The 21,070-nt window shown below is 37.7% G+C and overlaps 3 protein-coding genes across 5 annotated transcripts; 2 read left to right on the top strand and 1 right to left on the bottom strand.

The window, feature by feature from the left end:
* Positions 1-1,521: 1,521 nt before the first annotated feature.
* On the top strand, positions 1,522-9,478 carry LOC311078681 (uncharacterized protein). Its single transcript, XM_084107650.1, has 3 exons — positions 1,522-1,667; positions 6,593-6,691; positions 8,135-9,478. Exons 2-3 carry the CDS (start codon positions 6,610-6,612, stop codon positions 8,305-8,307), a joined length of 255 nt encoding a protein of 84 aa, XP_083963776.1. The 5' UTR covers positions 1,522-1,667; positions 6,593-6,609; the 3' UTR covers positions 8,308-9,478.
* Positions 9,479-9,857: 379 nt separating this feature from the next.
* Positions 9,858-18,227, bottom strand: mettl3 (methyltransferase like 3). Of its 2 annotated transcripts, none has more exons than XM_084110271.1 (11): positions 17,497-18,227; positions 16,963-17,150; positions 15,647-16,102; positions 15,388-15,563; positions 13,530-13,743; positions 12,325-12,512; positions 11,743-11,781; positions 11,528-11,636; positions 11,068-11,133; positions 10,196-10,308; positions 9,858-10,082 (listed from the first exon to the last, which is right to left on the bottom strand). In XM_084110271.1, the coding sequence occupies exons 1-11, from the start codon at positions 17,597-17,599 to the stop codon at positions 9,971-9,973; spliced, it is 1,764 nt and encodes a 587-aa protein (XP_083966397.1). In that variant the 5' UTR covers positions 17,600-18,227; the 3' UTR covers positions 9,858-9,970. The 2 variants fall into 2 exon arrangements, with proteins under 2 accessions (XP_083966397.1, XP_083966396.1); XM_084110270.1 differs by having other exon boundaries at positions 16,963-17,153; positions 17,497-18,208.
* Positions 17,959-20,963, top strand: pop7 (POP7 homolog, ribonuclease P/MRP subunit). 2 transcript variants are annotated; one of them, XR_014605566.1, is made up of 3 exons: positions 17,965-18,077; positions 19,145-19,691; positions 19,755-20,963. XR_014605566.1 is itself a non-coding variant. In XM_084110284.1 (2 exons), exon 2 carries the CDS (start codon positions 19,154-19,156, stop codon positions 19,598-19,600), a length of 447 nt encoding a protein of 148 aa, XP_083966410.1. In that variant the 5' UTR covers positions 17,959-18,077; positions 19,145-19,153; the 3' UTR covers positions 19,601-20,963. The 2 variants fall into 2 exon arrangements, 1 of the variants encoding a protein (XP_083966410.1); XM_084110284.1 differs by having other exon boundaries at positions 17,959-18,077; positions 19,145-20,963.
* Positions 20,964-21,070: the final 107 nt, after the last annotated feature.

Below are 21,070 nucleotides of genomic sequence, written 5' to 3'. Positions count from 1 at the left end.
TGCTTCAGTTCAGATCTGCAAAATTCTTCTTCACACACCTTCCTTGTCAAAGTTAGGAAAAAAGGGGAGGAGTTAAACAGGAGAAACAGGAGAAACAGGTGAGACGAGAGAGAGAGAGAGAGAGAGAGAGAGAGAGAGAGAGAGAGAGAGAGAGAGAGAGAGAGAGAGAGAGAGAGAGAGAGAGAGAGATAATTAAATATGGAACATAAAATTGGCTTCATTCAGAGAGAATTTTTTTTTGGGCCAAGTCAAAAACAATGAGGATTTTAATTGCTTGGTTTTTTTGGAGTGTGTTCTAAAGGGGATTGAGTTCAGAGTGCAGATCAGACCTCAGCTAATGAACCGAAGAAATAAAATCCACCACAACTCATAAAACAATTTTCTGCTGTCCGATTTGGACGTTACACAATGAGAATTCAAAGAAAAATCTCAGGGTTTATTTACCCTTTTAACACTGTTCCTGAGTCAGCCTCCACACTAACGGCTTCAGAGCTATAGGACAAACTCAGACTGCTCTCTGATCAGTGGCAAACAGATTAATGCTATTGGTACCAAGTCGCACAATACTAATGACCATCAATGGGGGGCCTTGGCCTTCAACCCAGACTGTGCAGCAGACTTGCTGTTCAGAATTCTAATCCGTTTCTCCTTTGGAATTGGCCTCTGTAAATTTCCACTGGTGAAAACAGCAAACAGGCTGTCAAAACGAATAAGGGCGTAAATACACATTTCCCGGTATGCTGGTATGCGTTTCTTGAAAGTGTAAAGATGAGCTTTTTTAACTCATAAGAATTTTCCATGCTATAGGCTACTATAGCCTATATAGATATATGATCCGAAGTATAGTGTTAAAATTAACACTTTAAGTGTTAATTTGACACTGCGTTTTTTACTGTGATTTAAATTAGATTTAGATTCGGAGTGTTCAGTGATGCTGGGTGTCTGAATTTAAGAGCACTGATGCCTAAACGTGTAGTTAAAAAAATAAAAATGGCCAAGAGTTATGATCTAAGATGTTTGTAAAAAAAATGTCTAAACAATTTAAAAATTATTATAAATCCAAAACACTAAAACATCATAATGGCTGTGAGGGCAGTTTGTGCATTACAACATTTAAAGTATAGGCTATACAGTATGAGAGAAAAACGAGGGGAGGTGAATATTCTCTCAATGACTTCTGAATGCATGAATGTGTGAAGTGTCACTACAGCACAAAGGATATTCAAAAGAACTATAATCCCATCTATTGCTATCATTTGGGTTTGTATTTCTTTACATGTCCACTAATTAAATTAATCATGCATGTGGTTGAAAAATATATAGCATTTGCAATTTTCCTTGCACGTGTGACACCTCTATATAGTTTCATGAATCGATCCTGAAAAGTGAGAATGTTTCCCCATGCGTTCCTGGAGACCTGCCAGCACACTATAGCAAACTGAGTGAAAGAGGAGGAGGAGGAGGAGGAGGCAGGGCGTGCTGCTCAGATAAGCTATTTAAAGCTGAACGTTCAGTGTGCTCAAAACTAAAAGCTTTCCATGTTGTCATACTGAACGGGTTCTGCCATCGCCAGTGAACTGTCAGCGAGTTGGAGAACTATCGTAAGTCACTTGCAATTTGAAGAATTGTCTGCGTGACAGCGACAAAGTTCGTGCAAGAACCAATCGGTGAGTCCAGTTGATTACGTTATTTTTTATTAACATTATTTTAAAAACACCGAAATAGCGTACAAATTCCAAAGTAAATTCACAGTCATATAAGGGTAAACACAGACACACTGAAGGTGTGTGTCAAAAGTGGGAGTGTCAGTCTCACAATACTGTCAAACTTCAACTTGCTTCAGGGACTGCAGGTTTGTCATTTTAAAGGAAAAACAACGTAAAAGCCTGGCCTGATAATTAGTTTAAATGTATAGGCTAGCTATATTAAATTTAACAGACAATAACCATAATTTTACTGTTAAACTACTTGTAATGTGCAGTATAGCCTAATAATATATATTGCTTTCGACAATAATACACTTTTACAGTAACATTTTTAAAAGTGTGTTTACAAAATATGAGTCACTTTGTATTTCACAATGAAAGCTGTTTATTTTTTATAATTATTCATCTACAGAGTGCTACATTTGCTACATACATGTTGTTTAGGTAAGCTACTGCTTTGTTTTGTCTTTGTAGGTAACACTGCATTGCCTGTGTTTATTATTGCATATAAAGTCTAATTTTGATTAATAGGTCTATTCATTCATCACGTGACCTTATATTTGATCATCTATTTTATTTACGGGAACCAAAATAAATCGTTTACAAGACAATTTTGGCAATCACAGCTTCTATTTATTTTTTAACAGTATAGCTTATAAAAAAGATTCACAGAAAATCTGACAGGTTGAATTCCCTGAGGGTTAAATTCATTATTAAAACAATAAATCAATCCACGAACTCTTTGTCATTCAGGCAGCATTACATTTGCTCGTTAGACGTTTATTCATCACTTGGCACACTACTTAACAGCAAAGAAGGTGCTCAGGTAGGCTAGTCCTATCTTACTTTTCCCTTAAAGAGATTTACTTTTCTCCTGAACTCTGGCTGATCTCTTGCAATGAGATTTTATGTAACGTAGCTTACTTTCCAGCGAATGATGCGTCTGGACCAAGAATAGCCTTGATGTTTGCATATGGAAATCATCAGAGATTTTGTAAACATTCTTTAATAATTAATAATTGATATGCTTTCGCCTGTACACAGTCCCCTCTCCCCCCATCGCCCGAGTGGACCACCGCGTGCCCCGAGCCGAGCGTCACGTACTGCACATACACACAAAATACTCAATGGGAAAGCGCGTGTGCGCGGGCACGCGGGGGGTGGGGTGCACTAATAAAAATAAAGGTTCCAAAAGGGGGGTTTCGCAGTGATGCCAACTTGCCAAGAACCGTTTTTGGTTCTACAAAGAACCTTTTAGTGAAACGTTCTAAAAAGAATGTTTTTATTATTGTGAAGAACATTTTAATAATCTAAAGAACCGTTTCTCACTATAAAAAACCTTTTGTGGAATGGAAAGGTTCTTCATGAAACCATCAACGCCAATAAAGAACCTTTATTTTTAAGAGTGTGGGGGTTGACAGAAATCAAAATCACAAAATTAAATAAGAAAATGAAGATCCTTCACTCAAATGTATGATGATCCTGCATGGCAAGAACCTAAATCACAGCAACTTCAATCAAGTCTTAAACCCCTATTTTTAATATATATTTTTTTATTTACCATTTTTGGTTCCCCAATTAATTAGGGATCAGTTCTTAAAATATATCTTATAGTGTGAAGAACATTTTCCCTTTTCCTCTATAAATAACCCTTTGTGCACTGGAAAGATCCCATGAATGTTGAAGGTTCGTCATGGAACCATCCCAATAAAAAAAAAAAAAAAAAAAACTTTTTTTCTTTTTTTTTTAAAGAGTGCAGGCCAAGAAAAGGGCTGTCAGCCTCTTATTATATTCTTACACCATTTAAGTAATACAGATACTGACACAAATATATTTACAAAAAAATATTATGATTACCTAATTTATTCAATTAAAGCTTATAGTTTTATATCTGTAAAAAGTACAACTAAATTGCAGTATTAATGTGTAAACCTGTGGCGGGATTTTAAATAAGTGTGAATGCACTTGTTATCCTTTTCTTCTTTAACCTTGAGGAAAAACTTTAATGAACACACAAGCTTGTTGAGAAAAAAGACAGATTTTGATGGTCCACTTTAGACATTCTCCTAAATAACTAAGTAACTTTGCAACAACATGTTAACTAACTCTAATTATTATTAGTAGACTGTCTACTTAAAATCTGCTAACACTTTATTTTGATGCTTCACCAACAGACATTATATAAGTAACTTTGCATCTACATGTCAACTTATTCTACTAACCCTAACCTTACAGACCACTAGTCTACTAACACTCTAATGATAGTTAGCTGAGATGTAGTTTCAAAGTTACTAGTAGATTTTCTTAAGTGGACCATCACAGTATAGAGGAACCAAAAGGCAATATGTGGTTGTAATAATTAAAAAAAGGCATTCAAATAAACCTCTGGAATTCTACGCAATTCCGAGAATACTCTGCGATTTCAAGAAAAATGCTGTTGTGCTCTAATCAATGAGAGATGAGACTGACAGCCTTGGTTTGTTTCTGGGGGTGTATAATTGGATGTGTGCATAGTGTCTCATTCTCAGAAAAGACTCTCAGATGGAGGTAAAGAGGAATGAAGAAGTGTCGTAACTAGAGATTACCAAACCATTTTAAGCAGCAGTCCTCAGAGTGTGCTTAACCTATAAAAGACAAAACACAGGCATACAGATACACAAACACATGGCTCGCAATGTTTAGTAAATGACATGGAGAGGTCCATCATGTTAGGCCACAAGTCTAGATTAAACACCCTATAAGGATGTGTATGTGTTTGCATCTGCTTTGTAGGACATGTATACAAGTGCATGTCCAAGTCACAAGCAAACAACTTAAAATTGTACAAGTCTTGCGTCATTTCTGGGTCTCCAGGCAAGAACCTTTCCAAAAATAAGAATTTTCTCCATTCTAATGCCTCCTCACCCTCTTTTTTTACCAAACATTTTTCTGGGCCTTGTCACTAATGCATTTTGCCAGAAAATGAACACACAAAGAACTAAGAAAAAAAACAAAACTGAAATTCCCCCGACGTGCCCTTCCACATTAATTATGTTTTGCGTGAGTTATGAACAGGACTGAGAGGAGAAAAGAAAAGAGAGGAATGGTTACGGATAAATGCATATCGTATGATTGGCACAAGACGTAATGGAAAAGTGTATGTCTGTGTGCGCGCCTTTACTGGAACAAAGGGAAATTTAATAAAAATAACATTCACCTTTGCTGTTCAGCATCAGTATTGGAAAATATTTTGGACAAAATGTTCTCCACAAACGCTCAGAGGTTCTTGGGTTCTTGATGAAAACCATCTGAGGTAGTATAAAAGATTATGAAGAGGTTATTTCGACATAATTTGGCATACGCGCATAATTTCATCAGCAGTCTTTATGCCTATAACGAAAAGAAGACATTTTTGCTGAAACCTGAAAAACTGAATTAAACGCTGAGTGAAACCAAACTATTCTTTCTTATCATTTTGACTCTTTAAATTAAAATCTGAAGATATAAAACTGCAAAATGATCATAACTCAAATTCAAACATTAGCAGTGGCTAAGTGCATTTAATCTGAATTTTGTCCTCAAGCATATAGATAGACTTAATAAGCTGACAAGTTAATAAGTTAATAACAAGTTAATAAGCTGAACGAAAACATGCAGATTTCCAATGATTTATGAGTTCATAAATCATATAGGGGAGGGTTGGGTGGGAACAGAGTTATGCATGACAGTAAACGTCCATATTTCTGTGGCGTGTGGTGACATGGTTTTGTGACAGTCGTTCTATTAGTTCATTATGTTTCTGTGTGAGAGACATGCAGCTGGATGGAAAACATCTTTCTGCCCTGCATTGCATTGGATGCTTGACAACTATGATCCAATGACCTATTACACAAGCTCTGTTGTAGCTTGTGATCCCACATCCCATTCAGCGTGTCTTTTTTGTTGTTGTGCAAACTTGCACCCAAGAATATTATGCAGGTCGGCCACTATAATGTTCCTTATTACATTGGTTTCTGGAGCAGACAGAATTCATAGAGCATATAAGAAGTGTAAAAGCCAAGTCATTAAAAATTAACCATTAACCCTGTATACTACAAACCAAAGGCCATGCAAAACCATGGAAAAAAGCTGATAAGAGATGCATTGGCCACTCAGTCACATAAAGCTCTTGAGATGTGTTTGTTTTTGTCTTTGGCTATAGGTTCTGATAAAAGTTAACTGAGCCGTACAACTAAACCCTCTGTAAACTCTCATATTCAACAACTGCACGGTGCATCACTTCAAACATGAGTTTATTAACAAACTATTGGTGCGTTCAAGTCGTGTCGAAAATATTGTATTTATGAGTTTATGCACAAATTCAAAACAGAAACTGCCATTATAAAGCTTGGAAGAGCCAGGACATTTTTGAATATAACGTCTGAAAGAAGAATGTCATATAGGATGGCCATAGGGCGAGTAAATCATGGGGTGATTTTAATTTTTGGGTGAACTGTCCTTTTAAAAGTGATTTACAAACTGCCTATCATTACAAAATACCCGTCTCCATCAGGGAACTTGACCTGGCGCATAATTCCCAATCAAGGATTTATTAGATCGGATGTCTCCGGTCAATCTATCCAATGACGTCGCTCTATGGGATTAGAGATTGAGTTGAAGTCTGCATGCACACACGGCTGTAATGAGATTATGTATAAAACCCATGGTCACTGGGGAGTTTTAGAAAACTAATAAACACAACAAACTGCAACTGTTTACAGAACAGTACAAGAAAGGAAAATTGCAATCGACATTTTCCCACTGCTGGTTCAGAAAGAAATGCTATTAGGTTGGGTTGTTATGAATGATAGAGTAAAGTCTGCAGGCAAGGGCTGGTTTGTCTAACAGGTGTTTCTCTTGTCTTTTAGCGCCACCTGCTGGTGAAATGGGTGTAAAAATGCTGCAGTGCTTCCCCTTCTACAGACGCTGCAAGGAGAGGTGCAAAAGACAGTGCCCTCCTGAGACGGGTGAGATTTATCATTATCAAACTTCATAATGCCAAATTGTACTTGAGAATGGGCAAATGATAAACTGGTAGCTTAAAATACAAGCAGTGAAAACAGTGTTTTCTAAAGTGAAGTGTAAACCTGAAAAACACACATAGCAAAAACAACTTCATTAGGCTACAAGTTCCAGTGTCACTTGGGTAAATGACTTGTATCTGATTTTATTACTCGCACTGAATGTAGGCTCAAAGATGCACTAGTTTTGAACACCAGTGAAAAACAAGAAACAGTTGATTTGTGAGGAGAGCAATCACGTTTATTTTCTAAAATCGATAAAAAAAGTGAACACCTCAATGTTGCAATAAATCAAGGTCGACACAAAGCTTCTTAAACGTCGACTACAAACACTCAAGTCTTAGTAAAGAGCTAAAAAAGGGCAATATCCTTAGAAAAGTTCTCTTTAATATAACGGATAAATAATTAATGTTCAGTAAAATTAAATGGTCAGAGCCTACTTACACTGGACGTGCTGGTTTCGGTTTCAGTCGTGTCCTCATCTGATATATGAAACACTTGCTAATGCACTCACATTCGCATAGAGCAGCCTTGTTGACACGTTTGGGTAATCGAGATATAATACCTCAAATGCCTGGTAGATGGCGATGTCGCTTCTTTTGTAGATGAAATAAGCTGCTGCAGAAAAGATTAAAGGGATAGTTCACCAAAAAAATTAAATTCTGTCATTATTTACTGACCCTCGTGTCGTTTCAAACCCGTAAGACTTTCGTTCATCTTCAGAACACAAATGAAAATCTTTTTGATTAAATCTGAGTTTTCTGTCCCTCCGTTGACAGCTACGCAACTATGCTTCAAAAAGTTCATAAAGAGATTGTAAAACTAATCCATATGAAAGTTTAGTCCAAATTTTCTGAAGACACTCGATCGCTTTATATGATGAACAGATTGAATTTAGGCTTTTTCCACATATAAACATTCATCAACTCACACATCAGTTGTGGAAAAGGGAAGCTCAAGCATGTTCGCTTGATGTGTGAGAACCAATCAAGCAGGTTCGGTTGAGCTTCTGTTTATGTTCGCTGATCAATGTTAATACGTGAATAAAAGACTAAATTAAATCTGTTCATCATATAAAGTGATCGAGTCTCTTCAGAAAATTTGTACTAATCCGCTCAAATCATGTGGATTATTTTTACGATCTCTTCATGAAATTTTGAAGCATCAAATTGGTAGTTGCGTAGCTGTCAATGGAGGGACAGAAAGATCTCAGATTTCATCAAAAAGATCATAATTTGTGTTCCGAAGATGAACGAAAGTCTTACGAGTTTGGAACAACATGAGGGTGATCGAGTAATTAATGACAGAATTTTCATTTTTGGGTGAATTAACCCTTTACGTTCCATTCATGTTTTCTAACTTATATTTAATTTCTACTTGTGTGTTCAGTAGTAGCAAGTGAAGAGCTGAAGCCTCGGTTGACCTCAACCACCTCTTGGGGCAGTGAAGGGGACAGCGCCAGCAGTCCAACTTGCCCACAGGCCTATTTTTCCCACAAGGCTCGGCTCTCGCTTCGGCACCAGATGGATAGCAACATCAATGCAGTGGACGCCACATACTAACTTTCTTCTGCAAGTGATCCCTGGAGAATCCTTGAAAGCAAACCAGATTTACCGCCCCAGTCCAGTTTAAATCCCTCATTGGAGATTGTTTGAGGGGAACTGGAGGACGAGCCATTAGTAGGAACGAGCAGCATGAGAGTTTGGACACTCACGAGCGTCAGCTGTATGCATTGTAACAATGTCAAGATAATAAGTGTTTGATGTTCTCTAACAGTAACGGTACAGCTGAGTGTAATTTGGTAAAGGGGGAAATTGTGAAACACATTTTTAGGGGCAACGTTTACATGATCACCAAGTGCTTTTTTGTTTTGTTTAGCCTGTAGCATCTGCCCTCCACCATCTCTGCTATATATGCATCTACACTATCTGAACTGGATGCTTCTGGTTGGTTTTTATCAGAGGAGACTCTGATATCTTGAGGCAATTGAGGGTTTTGAGCCTCAGGAATTTGTTTAGCAGATTATTTTGCCTCATCAAATGTCAAATTTAACCACGCTTTGCCTCGTTGATTATAAAGTCAGTGCACTGTAAAAGCAACTGAATGTTTTTTTCTTTCACATAAACGGAAAGGTTTCTAAAGCTTATTTTGCTTTCTATGCAAGTTCCATTTTCTAGCCCTTATCAAGCTGTTCATTTTTATGATGTATAGATTTCAGGACTTTCTGAAACAGACCCCGTCATAAACCCATTTTGTTTGAAAAGTGTTTGTTTCTATGTAGCGTAAAACTAATGTATAATTATAAAGTTTTTCCATTTTCAACATTTTTAAAAGGTTTTCTCATTGCATGTATAAAACCAGTCGAGTGAATGGTGAAGATGTTTGTCATTGCTTCTGTTTCAACATGTTTGAATAACAGGTTTTAGATTGTGCATTTGGCCATCTTCACTTTATCATGTGCACGTATTAACATTTGTGTTTTTGTTAGATGTTAAATATGTATTTGTACACCCTAACCCAGAAAAAGAACAGAAGACATGTTACACCTCTGAAGTCACAATTAATATGAAAGATATTTTTGTATGTTTTGTATGAAACAATGTGTAAATACATTTTCTAAAGAAATAACAATTGTAATGAGTAAAAAGACAGCAACTAAACTAAATTATAATAGAATAAAAACACCACATGTACTTTTGCTTTCATTGATGATTGTAAAACAATAAAACTGTCAAAAAGAAACAAGTTGTTTTATGCTATTCTTTCAGAAAAGTTGTCTTGAAGTCACCATAATTCAAATTCATAATCTTTAATCAAACTTCCCCTCCTTTTGACAATATTTCTTCTCTGATGATGCGTTTACTGGAACGAGGGAGGGGCAACCTGTCACTCACAAGAGATCGACCAATCGCAAACCACAATTATTCAATGATCCAATCAATTCCTGAGGGACAAAATCAAGCCCCGTCCTACATTTTTTCTTGTATAAGACAATAATTTACTTGGATGTAGTCACAATAGGGAAGAAAAGACTGTCGGAACTTCCATTTCATGCCGACTTTAAAGAATTATCTGTGAAATTAATCAATCTGTAAGGAAAGACAACTAAAAATGTGGTTCAGCATTTTTATTGAAAAAAGCAAAGTGGTACAAAAATTCCTTTCAGTCTTGAATCCTGTGGCAGAGTTCATCCAGCAGCTGTACATTCTCTCACTAGTCCAGTCCTCACATGTTTTTAGGTTTGCAAATGACTCCGTCGGGGTAGCGCTTTTTAAAACGTGCCACTACTTCAGGGTCTAAAAGGTGAATACCGTCCAACTGATTACCAAGAGTTACCCTGGAAAACAAACAAGAAAGATAACAAGTGAGTTAGTAAGGAAGACAACAGCACATCTGATAACACTTATAAGTGATTTGGAAATCAAGAAAGCTCCTGAATGTCCGACTCACCAGTTGGGCTGCACATTGTGTGGTCTACCAAACAATTCAATCTTTCTTGTGCCCGGAGACAAACGCTCAATCATTCCATAGATTTCATCTGGTTTATGACTTGTGGAGCGGACCTTTTGTGTAGACGGATGAAACAGATAATTTAGTGTACTGATCATCACAGACTTTTAAAGTGACCCTAATATGCTTTTTCAAATATTACCTTTCATGCAGTGAGTAATATTGCTTTATAACAAAGTTATTGTCTCCTAAATTAAATAATCGATTCTGATCTGCTGAAACGAGTCGTTAGCAATTCAAGTCTCACTTCCTGTTACAAACCTACGTAACAATGTAACACATTTGCATAATGCCAGTCTATGGTGTTCATTGGCTGCCCGTGAACAGCGTCTACTTTGACCCTCAAACACTGTAGTTGTAGCTGAGACTGGAAGAGTTTGGTTTGTGTTGTTCATGTCGAGAAGACGCTGTTTTCAGCGCTGAGAATCCACTTTGATGCACTTTATAAAAAACAAGGACTCGCACTGGAATCGATACGGAAAAACCGACGCCATCGTTATTGTTCGGATATTCAGATATGATAATGGGTGTTTAGTTTCTGACATGCGCTCGACCAATCACAACAGACTGGACCGTCTGACCAATCAGAGCAGAGTAGACTTTTGGAAAGGAGGGATTTAGAGAGACTGAATCTTTGAGAAATGTGGTGATGTACAGTGTATATTATGAGAAAATGAAAGTGTTTTTTGACCTTGGATGCATGTAAACCTGTTGTAGGAGACTCTAAAACAAAATTAGGAACCTTTAAAATAGCATAATAGGGGCACTTTAAATTCATCACTGCTTTATCAGTAATATTGGTTATGACTGACCTCTGCCACTATAACATCACAATCAAGACCTCTGTTAAAACCTTGTGGGTTTCCTTTTACTCCCACCTGAACAAACAAACAGAAGAGATCAAAGAGATTAAATTGATCAAAAGCATCAAAGACTGACATTGCAACAAAAACACATCACTGTTTTCAGCATAGATAATCAGAAATGTTTCTTGAGCAGCAAATCATCATATTAGCATGATTTCTGAAGGGTCATGTGACCCTGAAGGCTGGAGTAATGATGCTGAAAATTCAGCTTTGATCACAGGAATAAATTACATTTTAAAATATCTTAATAATATTTCACAATATTACTGTTTTTACTGTGTTTTTGATCAAATAAATGCAGTCTTGGTGAGCAGAACGGAGTCCTTTCAAAAATATTTTACCGACCTCAAAAAAAATCTTCCTGACCCCAAACGTTTTGAACTGTAGTGTATATTCTCACACGTACCAAGCAATGCTCTTTGCCGTGATTCAGCCAATGTCCAGTCCTTCCGGTACGAATGATCCTCTGAAGCTGGTTAGTCTTCACCCAGATAATCTCATCCACACGCTCATAGCTGATTGAGTGACAGAAACAGATTAAAAGATTTTGTTTACTGATTTAGTTCCATTTAAAGAGATCACCATATCACTTCACATTTTTCCACATGTAGAATCTCCTACCCCCATAGGCTCAGACACTCTCTGCCCAGCTCCATAGCTCTGTGAAGACAGAACATAAACTATTGTTGACCTGCATTTGGATCGTTGCCAAGCATTACATCACCTCCTTTCAAACCGTTCAGATCATTTATTCATACATAACATACATTAAGCTCTTTTAAGAAACGTTTTAAGAAATTGCTTATCATGTCTTAGTGTTAGATGCGAATCAGGGTATAGTCTTGTTTTACATGTTGTTTTAAATTGTTTGTTGTATATTGTATTATTTGTGTTTTTCTTGTCTTTTACTCTGTTAGCACGTTGGGTGTGAGAAAAGCGCATTAAAAAATAAAATGTATTATTATTATTAACTCCTCTTATGGCATGCATACGATAATGAAAAATGTATTTAGACTCAGTTTAATCAAGTGTGCAGAGTTGTTGAAAGCTGTTGTAACTCTGATATATCAAATTCATCTATGCTATGATCACTACTTTTTGTATTCAGGTTTACCTTTATTTAGTGACGCGACATGGTTTGATTACACCGAGATAAAAGTGTCTCAAGAAGCTTTGTGTGCCCCGATCCCCCAGAGCCCGTACCTTCCTGTCACCCAGAGGAAGAGGAAACCGTCATCCTGCAGAATAGGAATGTTGAGTTTCCTCATCTCGTCGTCTGTGAGCGTTCCGTAGGGAAGCTCCATGTGAATGTCCCACGGCGGGTCGGCCATCACCACTGCAAACTTCCCCAGGATGGACACATCCAGATAACGGATGTCACAGCAAATCCACTGAGATAAGGTCAAAGGGCATGGATCGGTTATACACTACCGCTCAAAAGTTTGAGGTCGCTACGATTTTTTTAATGCTTTTGAAAGTCTGATCAAAACTACAGTAATATTGTGAAATATTATTACAATGGAAAAGAACTGTTTTCTATTTTAATATATTTTGAAATATAACTTCATCATCATTACTGCAGTCTTCAGTGTCACATGATCCTTCAGAAATCATTCTAATATGCTGATTTGCTGCTTACGAAACTTTTCTGATTATTATCAATGTTGAAAACAGTTGTGCTGATTAATATGTTTGTGTAAATGTTTTAATTTTTCAGGATTCATTGTTAAATAGACCCCAAACCTATGAATGTTGGTCTACACTACTTTTCAAAGATTTGAGGTTAGTAAGATTAAAATGTTTTTTTTATTTTTTTTTTTTATTCAGCAAGGATGCATTACATTTATCCAAAGTGAGAGTAAAGATTTCTATGTCAAATAAATGCTGATCTTTCTATTAATCAAAGAATCCTGAAAAAATCTGTCACAATTTCCACAAAAATATTAATCAGCACAACTGTTTTCAACATTGATAATAATGAAAACTCAGCTTTGATCACAGAAATAAATTATATTTTTAAAAATACATCAATATTTTAAACTGTCCTTACTGTATTAAACTCAAATAAATGCAGCCTGAGCATAAGAGACCTCTTTCGAAAACATTAAATGATTACATAATCTTACCAACCACAAAGTTTTGAACTATAGTGTGTCTTAAAATAAAAATGCAGTTTTAACCATTGAAATCAAAATAAATAATTTTTTGAATTTGCGGATAAATACGAGAACAAGCAAATGTGCAATAGAAGAGGCTCTGAAAGCAATTACAGATTAGAAACACATCAAGAGACTAAGCCTAATTCTATATTACTATATTATATTGGTTTTGGGGATTTTCAGTTTCAAATCAATTTTATTATAGCTTGACAGAAGCAGTGGAACAGGGCAATTTGTCCGATACTGTACCTGTGAAGGAAACAGCTTGCCAACGTTGCTGTCTTCCTCGGTGGAGTGCAGTCCGAGCTCAGCGGCCCCAGCCTGCAGGACCAGGGCATCACCCTCGGCCTCAGGAGGACTGTCAATCTCATAGTGCACATATTTACAAGTGTCCATGTGGAAACAAGTATTCAGGAAGGAGCAGTCGCCCAGGCTTTCGTCTGTGTGTTTGTTGATGATTCGCCTAGGAAAGTCACATCATAATGAGCAGGGCTTTTACAGGTTTTATAAAGGTACATTCGAAGGGTTCACCCTAAAATGAAAAATCGTAATTTACTCACCCTGGTGTTGTTCTAATGCAGTATGTCTTTCTTTCTTTTTCAGACCACAAAAGGAGACATTTTTAAACATTTCCTCCTCACACTTGTCCATATACGCATCCAAATACAGAAACGCTCTGCAAATAATCAACAAGCATGTCCCAGCCAGGTTAGTCACTTGTTGTGAGTATTTGCAGCGTTTCTGTATTTGGTTGAGCTCTCTTGGCCACCGTAGGATTTTCATTAAACAGTATATTCAATTTTGGTTTGTTTTTCACCGAACCCTATCGTAAACCCCCAGAACACTTGGAATATATGGCATTTGTCGCATTAGACCATTCTGTGATACTTTTGCGTCTCTTCTTAAAAGCTTGACGCTGATTGCTATTCACTGCCATTATATAGACGAGAGGGACTTTTTTTTTTATTCTCCTTTTGTGGTCCGAAAAAGAAAAAACATAATACGGCATTAGAACAAAACCAGGGTGAGTTAACGATGACCAAATTTTCATTTTATGTTGAACTAACCCTTTAAGACTATTTAAAAGACCTTTTTAAGACCATGCGAAGACATTTTAATTGAATAAACTGAAGTGAACACAATGTCAATATGTTCTCTAAATGTAAATGTCTTGGGAGAAACGCATTGAGCTGTATTAGCAACACTTCAGACTTTGCAAAAAACAACTTACAACAAATATCCGTTACTATTCAATTTATTTTACAAAAAAGTAGCTTGAATTGCTCTGCTTCCAACCACTAGAATATGGAAATAAATTTTACATGAAACTATTACAAAATGACATAAAATATGAAGTCTTGTTTTCTGTGAAATTGATCAAATCAGTTCATGATTAAAAAACAAAAAACAAATATCTGCTAATGTGCTCAGAAAAATCAACATAATTCAAAGGGAATTTTTCATAACTCACTGGCAGATATTTGCTCTTGTTTTAAGAATAAACTCACTACATTGTGTTCAATTTTTCAAGACTTCATTTTACATTTGCATCTTGATTCAAAGATGTTTAGATATTTGTTTTGGAAAACAGGACAACAAATACTGAGGAAGATTTTTGCAATGCATGCAACATTTAATACCACATCTTTATGAATTTAAGACTTTCTGCACTGATTTAAGACCTTTTTTAGGCCTTAATTTGTGTAAGGGTGAATTAGGCCCGCAGAAACCCTGTCAACAAATAAAAAGGCAAAAAAAAAAAAAATAGTGTTCAGATCCTATTATTGTTTAATAAAAAAAAAACAAAAAAAACATGATTATTATGATTACTATTATCTCTAAATTTATTAAAACTATTATTTTACTTTCATTTATATAAAATGTATATGGCGTTTAGTTATTTACATTTATGCATTAAGCAGACGCTGTTATCCAAAGTGACTTACACAAAAGTGTAAGAGCCAATAATAACAGTAATATACAATGCCAGGTTTATTAGACAACTAGATTAGGAAGCAAGAGGAGAAATGCAGAGAAGAAATAGAATTTGTGTGAGTGTGTGCATTGTTGTTTATTATGGTTTAATACTGCGTGAGTGTGAACTGACCTGAAGTGCAGCTTGGTGCAGGGCTGTGGTGTGTCCCCCGACTGCACACACTCTTCTTTAGTCCCGTAATCACAGAACTCCTGCACTTGAGCTCTGCCTCGCGAGCGAAACTTCTCCACGATCGACTGTTCCTTCGCTGAACTGGTGTTCAAAAGCTCTAGGATCTCTTGGCTCACCTGACGCACAAGCATGCATACATAAGACTCCACATACATACAAATAGTCAAAGCTTGAGTGATTTGCTACTTAGGTATTATGCCTTTTTGCTTTGCTGTTCCTTAGTGGACTGCTGGCTCAGTAGACTCTCGATCTCCATGTCCAGGTGAGAAGCTTGCACTTTATTGCTCCGCCCTTTTTTCTCAGGTCCGCCCCCCCCGAGCCCAGAGGATCCGGTTAGCTGGGAGTTTGAGGCAGGAGCCAGTGAGATAGAGGACTTCTTGGGAGGGGAAGATGGAGCTTGAAGCAAAGGGGAGGAGCCTGGGGCTCTTTTTTGATGAATGATGTCATCTCCTTTTCTTTTAACGGCGGTTCTTTGCGGCTGGGCTGCGCTGCCAATCATAGCCCAGAGTTTGGTGTGGTCGACAGAAGTGACGAGGGTGGATGAGGAAGAGGACGAGGAGGCAGCGATGGATGGCTGACGAACTTCGATTAGCTCTTGAGCAGAAAATTTGAGGAGGAGACTTTGGATGCAGGCATGGGAAACTGCAGACTCAGACTGTGTAAATAAGGAAGAGTGAGAGGGAAGAATTAAAGAAGAACACAGGCCCTGTTTACACCTGTTATAAAGATGAGTTTTGGTCGATCGAATCACAAGCGGACGACGCTAAAAACTGGTGTAAACGGGCTCTAAAACGTTTTGAGTTTGTCCACTTTCCACCACTTCCAGAGGGAGTCGAAAACACATTCGACCGGATTGCTCTCGTAGTGTAAACACTCATGTGGACGAATGTGTTCAAACAGCCACAAAAGACTGTCTACTCTCCGTCTGCTGACCTGATGCGTAACATTATGGGAAGCGGCTAGACAGACGGGATTTAAACTTTGTCGGCTGGAGACCCAAGTTTGGTTTGGAGATCAAAAACGTACCAAGCACAACGTTCTCTCACCATTCCTGATTTCTAACACACACTCACAGCGTTCGGCTGATCTTGTGACTGTCAGAGCAGAAACTAAAGCTGATGCTTTCCAAATGTTTTTCCATCGTCTCCGGTCATGATCATATGTAAATTCTGAAAAAGATCTGAAAAAGCCCATACATTTACCACCCATAGACCCTTCCCTCGAGGAAATCAGGACAGAAGTGGTTGAAAGTGAACAAAAGAGACACCAGGTGTAAACGTATATGTGTCTTCATCGTCTACTTGTGATCCGATCTACCAAAACGTATCTTAATACCAGGAGTAAACAGGGCCATAGAAACACAATTACACAGATATAAGTGTGTCTGGAGCATTCACAATAAAATGTGTGACTCAATTTATGTTTCTCATAATCCATATACTTCACAGTTCTGACAACTTTACTATTTTTCTAAAATGTGGAAAACAAAAACAAAAGCACGTTCACAGCTCTTACAGTGTTTAGTTGGTTGGTGATTGCTAGGGAATCAGTAGGCAGAGAAAGACTCAGCTCGGACAGGTATCCCAGCAGTCTCTTCTCTAGTTCTGGATCGGGAGGCTGTTCATCTTCCACCTGTGGAGGACTCTGGAGAGCTGGTCCGGGACTGTCGCTCCTCACAGATCCACCCTCAACACCTCCAACCTCTGCTAAAATAAAAACCAGAACTAAATGCATATACAGTAGGTGGCACCATATACTCACCAATTCACTTACTGCAGAAATAATGGTTGAAACCTGGTTCATTCTTTCTTTGACACACATTCAAATTCTCAATTAGTTTTTTTTTAACATCACTTATTCTGTTCTGACAGAATCCTGTGTGTTCAGCACTTAAAGGCAAGCAAATAAAGCTGATTGTATCAACATCAACGTGGTAACTCTCATCACATTTCTGGATAGTTATATTTTATTAACAAGTAAATCAAATACCACTTAAGACACAGTTAATCGTTTTGCAGATCTCACAGCATGTAAAGTTAGTCAACACACCAGTGCCCAGCTGAGTTGGGTCTTTTCTTCTCCTCTGCAGCCTCTCTCGCAGGGAATCCAGCTGCTTTTTGTGCGCCTGGATGTGACTCCATGTGTCCGACATGGTTTAAATGAAACTAGATAAACAGTGAATTAAAAAGACCTTACAAACGAAACAGATTTCATTGAGTTTAGTTTACGTCTAGTAATCCAACGCTGAGTGACTGCACTAGTCATACACACTACGCGGATGAACTGGATAAATTTCAAAATAAAAGACACTCACAACGCAATATTCCCCATTTAGTAATGATTAGTTTCATACTGGTACGGAGACAAATATAACCTTTTTTATACGTGTTTATTTTATTTTTATAGTAATTTATAACTATAAAGTACACGGAATAAGCAAATATATTATTTTCAAAAACAGGATAGTATTATGTAAACAAACAGAACGGCTTTAAGTATCAGTTCCTGTGTGAGAAGCGAGAGGACTTCCGGTACATGAGGAGAGACAGACCCGCCGAAACGAAGATCAGTTTATTTACCAGCTATTTAGCGTAGAGCTGAAAAACAACAACAAGCTATTCTAATTCAAGGTACGATTCACAATCAAAAAAACAAAACGACAATATAATTGTATGTAGCATATCGATTAATCCGTAATGCTAAAAAACATACACTCAAAACATACAGAACGAACAGTGTATAGATTCACAAACGAAAGACTCGTATGAGTCGGCTCGTGTTCAGTGAGTCAGTAACATACAGCGCGACTAGCCGAGTCCGATTCCGGAATGAATTATTCATACGTGCCGGTTCTTTTTAATGAATAAAAACCGTACAGCGCGAATTAAGGGCTGCGTCCGAAATCGCATACTTGAGTATGTACTTATTTTGAATAATTTAGTAATTACTTCAGGACCGCTAAAAAAAAGTGTTCTATCATGTAGTATGAATGTGTGTAGTATGAATGTAATCTGGATGTACTACATTCGCCATGTTGTCATTATTATGTGACCTATCAGCATCAGTTCCCTTGCTTCACTGTCATTCACAAATCTTCTTCTGTGGCCTCATGGGATAGTGAAGTATCCATCCTTCAGAATCTCACCAGAAGTAGTTGGTCATCTGGGTACTTTTCGTCTAATCTTTTATGAGTAGGCCTACTATGAATTCGGACATACTTTTGTCACATACTGTGTTTCCCTACTATATAGTAGGGAAGTATGCGATTTCGGATGCAGCCGTGTAGTACATCATGGATTTGCGTTTTAGTTCGTTTAGTTCAAATAAAAAACACAATTATTCAGAGCTTTATTTATATCAGAGTGGGTCGAGTTGGACCGGTTAAATTTGGTGCCGTGACCAGGATGGGAGTGAGGTTTAGGAGGGTGAGTGTACCGGACATAGGCCAGTATGAGCTGTGTGTGTGTAAACCTCACTCCCCTGATCTCAAGAGGTGCGCTAGCTACTTACACTAGCGGCTGTGGTCTTTAGCTACCTTGTTAGCGTGCCCACCTCCCATGCTGGTTCGAGTCCCCTCGAGTTGGACCAGTTACACAATGCCAGTATGCACACAAATGTCTTCTGTGTCACTCTGTGAAGAAATCACCATTAAACATTGATTAACACGTCTGATTCTCTTTGTACATCGCTTTTCCAGTGATTTGTCATGGCCGAGCCACGCAGCCCAGTGTCCGCTTCTGTACCCCACATTCCGATGGTGCTGCCCGCCCCTGAGGGCTCGTCTCTTGAGATGGACCCGATGGAGTACACCCTCCGCAAGCGTCTGCCTCGCAAACTGCCCAAACGACGGAACGACATCTACGTCAATATGAAAACAGACTTCAAGGCCCAGCTGGCGAGATGTCAGAAACTTCTGGACGCTCATAGGGAAATCTGCATCCACGGTCTGGGACTGGCTATCAACCGGGCCATTAACATCGCCCTACAGCTTCAGACGTCCAGCCAGGGTGCGCTGCAACTGGCCGCCAACACATCCACCGTAGAGCTCATCGACGACCTGGAGCCCGAGGATCCAGATGAAGCTGGAGAGCCGCTTACACGCACCCGTAATAACTCGGCCATCCACATCAAGGTGTTTTATCCCAACCCGTAGAGCCAGGATCAGTATCAGTTATCAACACAATAAATGGGAAATTCAAAGACTTCATAAACATTAATTGTAAAGTTTGTGGTGTGCTTTAAAGGCGTTGTCTGTTTTATTTGGTACGTGTTTTGGTCCGGTTCAGACTGAAGCTAAAACTATTAAGCCTTGCATTTGAGTTTGCATATGAACTTTATTGCTTTGGTGTACCAAGAAGTAACAAGGGAATGTGCCATTTCATATGTTTCCACTTTCAGAAACAGTTTATGTATTTATTTGTGTGTGTGTGTGTGTGTGTATACTAATGACCATGCAGCAGTTGTGCTGGCAAGTAAAAAGACATTGTTGGACCTTCCTGCCTTTTCCCCCCTCTTCCTGTATACATTATACCTACATTTATCAAAGATAAAGTCATGTGCTCCTTCCTGCAAAAAAATCAATAATAATAATAATATCTATGAAAAAGTTCAGTCAGGATTCTGGTCCCATTATAGCACAGAAACTGCACTCGTTAAAATGACAAATTACTTCTAGCTTCTGACCAAGGCAGCATCCCACTTAATCTTAGTGCTGTGTTTGACATTATACATCAAGACGTACTCTTAGATCGATTACTGTTATCATTTTGTTTATTTCAATGGAGAATTATCCAAGTTGACATCAGTAAATTATGGAGTGCCACAAGGGTCTGTTTTAGGCCCTCTGCTATTTTCAATATACACTCTTGGTAATATTATTAGAAAACATGGAATTATTTTCCACTATGCCGATGATTACGACCAGATGAAATCTCTAAATTATGTGTTTACTGGATGACCAGTAATTTTCTTCTATTAAATTCGGATAAGACTGAAGTATTACTTATTGGACCAAAAACCTGTACAGAGAATCTTACAGAATACAATTTGCATCTAGAAGGATGTACTGTTACTTCATCCTCTACAGTTAAAGAACTGGGTGTTATATTAGACAGCAACTTGTCTTTCGATAATCATATTTCAAATGTTACAAAAACAGCCTTCCACTTCAGAAACATTGCTAAGCTATGGCACGTTACCTGTTTCTGATGCAGAAAAGCTAGTTTCTGACAAATTTTCAATATATTGTAATCATTACGATCACAACTTGTAATAATTGCTTTAATGAGCTCATTGTTTCTGCCTAAATGAATACATGATGTTAGTTAACTGCATGATTTGTATTATCTTATTAACTGTACATTTTTGACATATGGACATTTCGTTGACAGTCACCTCTGATAACAAATGACTCTAAATTGTAATGTAGAAACATGTATTTTCCAGTGAAGCTGCTTTGAAATTATATGTATTGTGAAAAGTGTTATACAAATAAATTTGAATTGAATTGAATACAAGGATACCTGATAGCTGTTGGCTGACCAGTAATAGATAAGATCTTCTTTCAAAAAGTATTACTCAAAGTGTTTGTCCAGCCATTCTTGACCAGACTATAAAAGAGCAG

The sequence above is a fragment of the Abramis brama genome (assembly GCF_963993115.1).
Source record: "Abramis brama genome assembly, chromosome: 3".
NCBI classification, from domain to species: Eukaryota; Metazoa; Chordata; class Actinopteri; order Cypriniformes; family Leuciscidae; genus Abramis; species Abramis brama.
The sequence above is the reverse complement of the archived record's forward strand: the minus strand, read 5'-3'. Positions and strand labels throughout refer to the sequence as shown.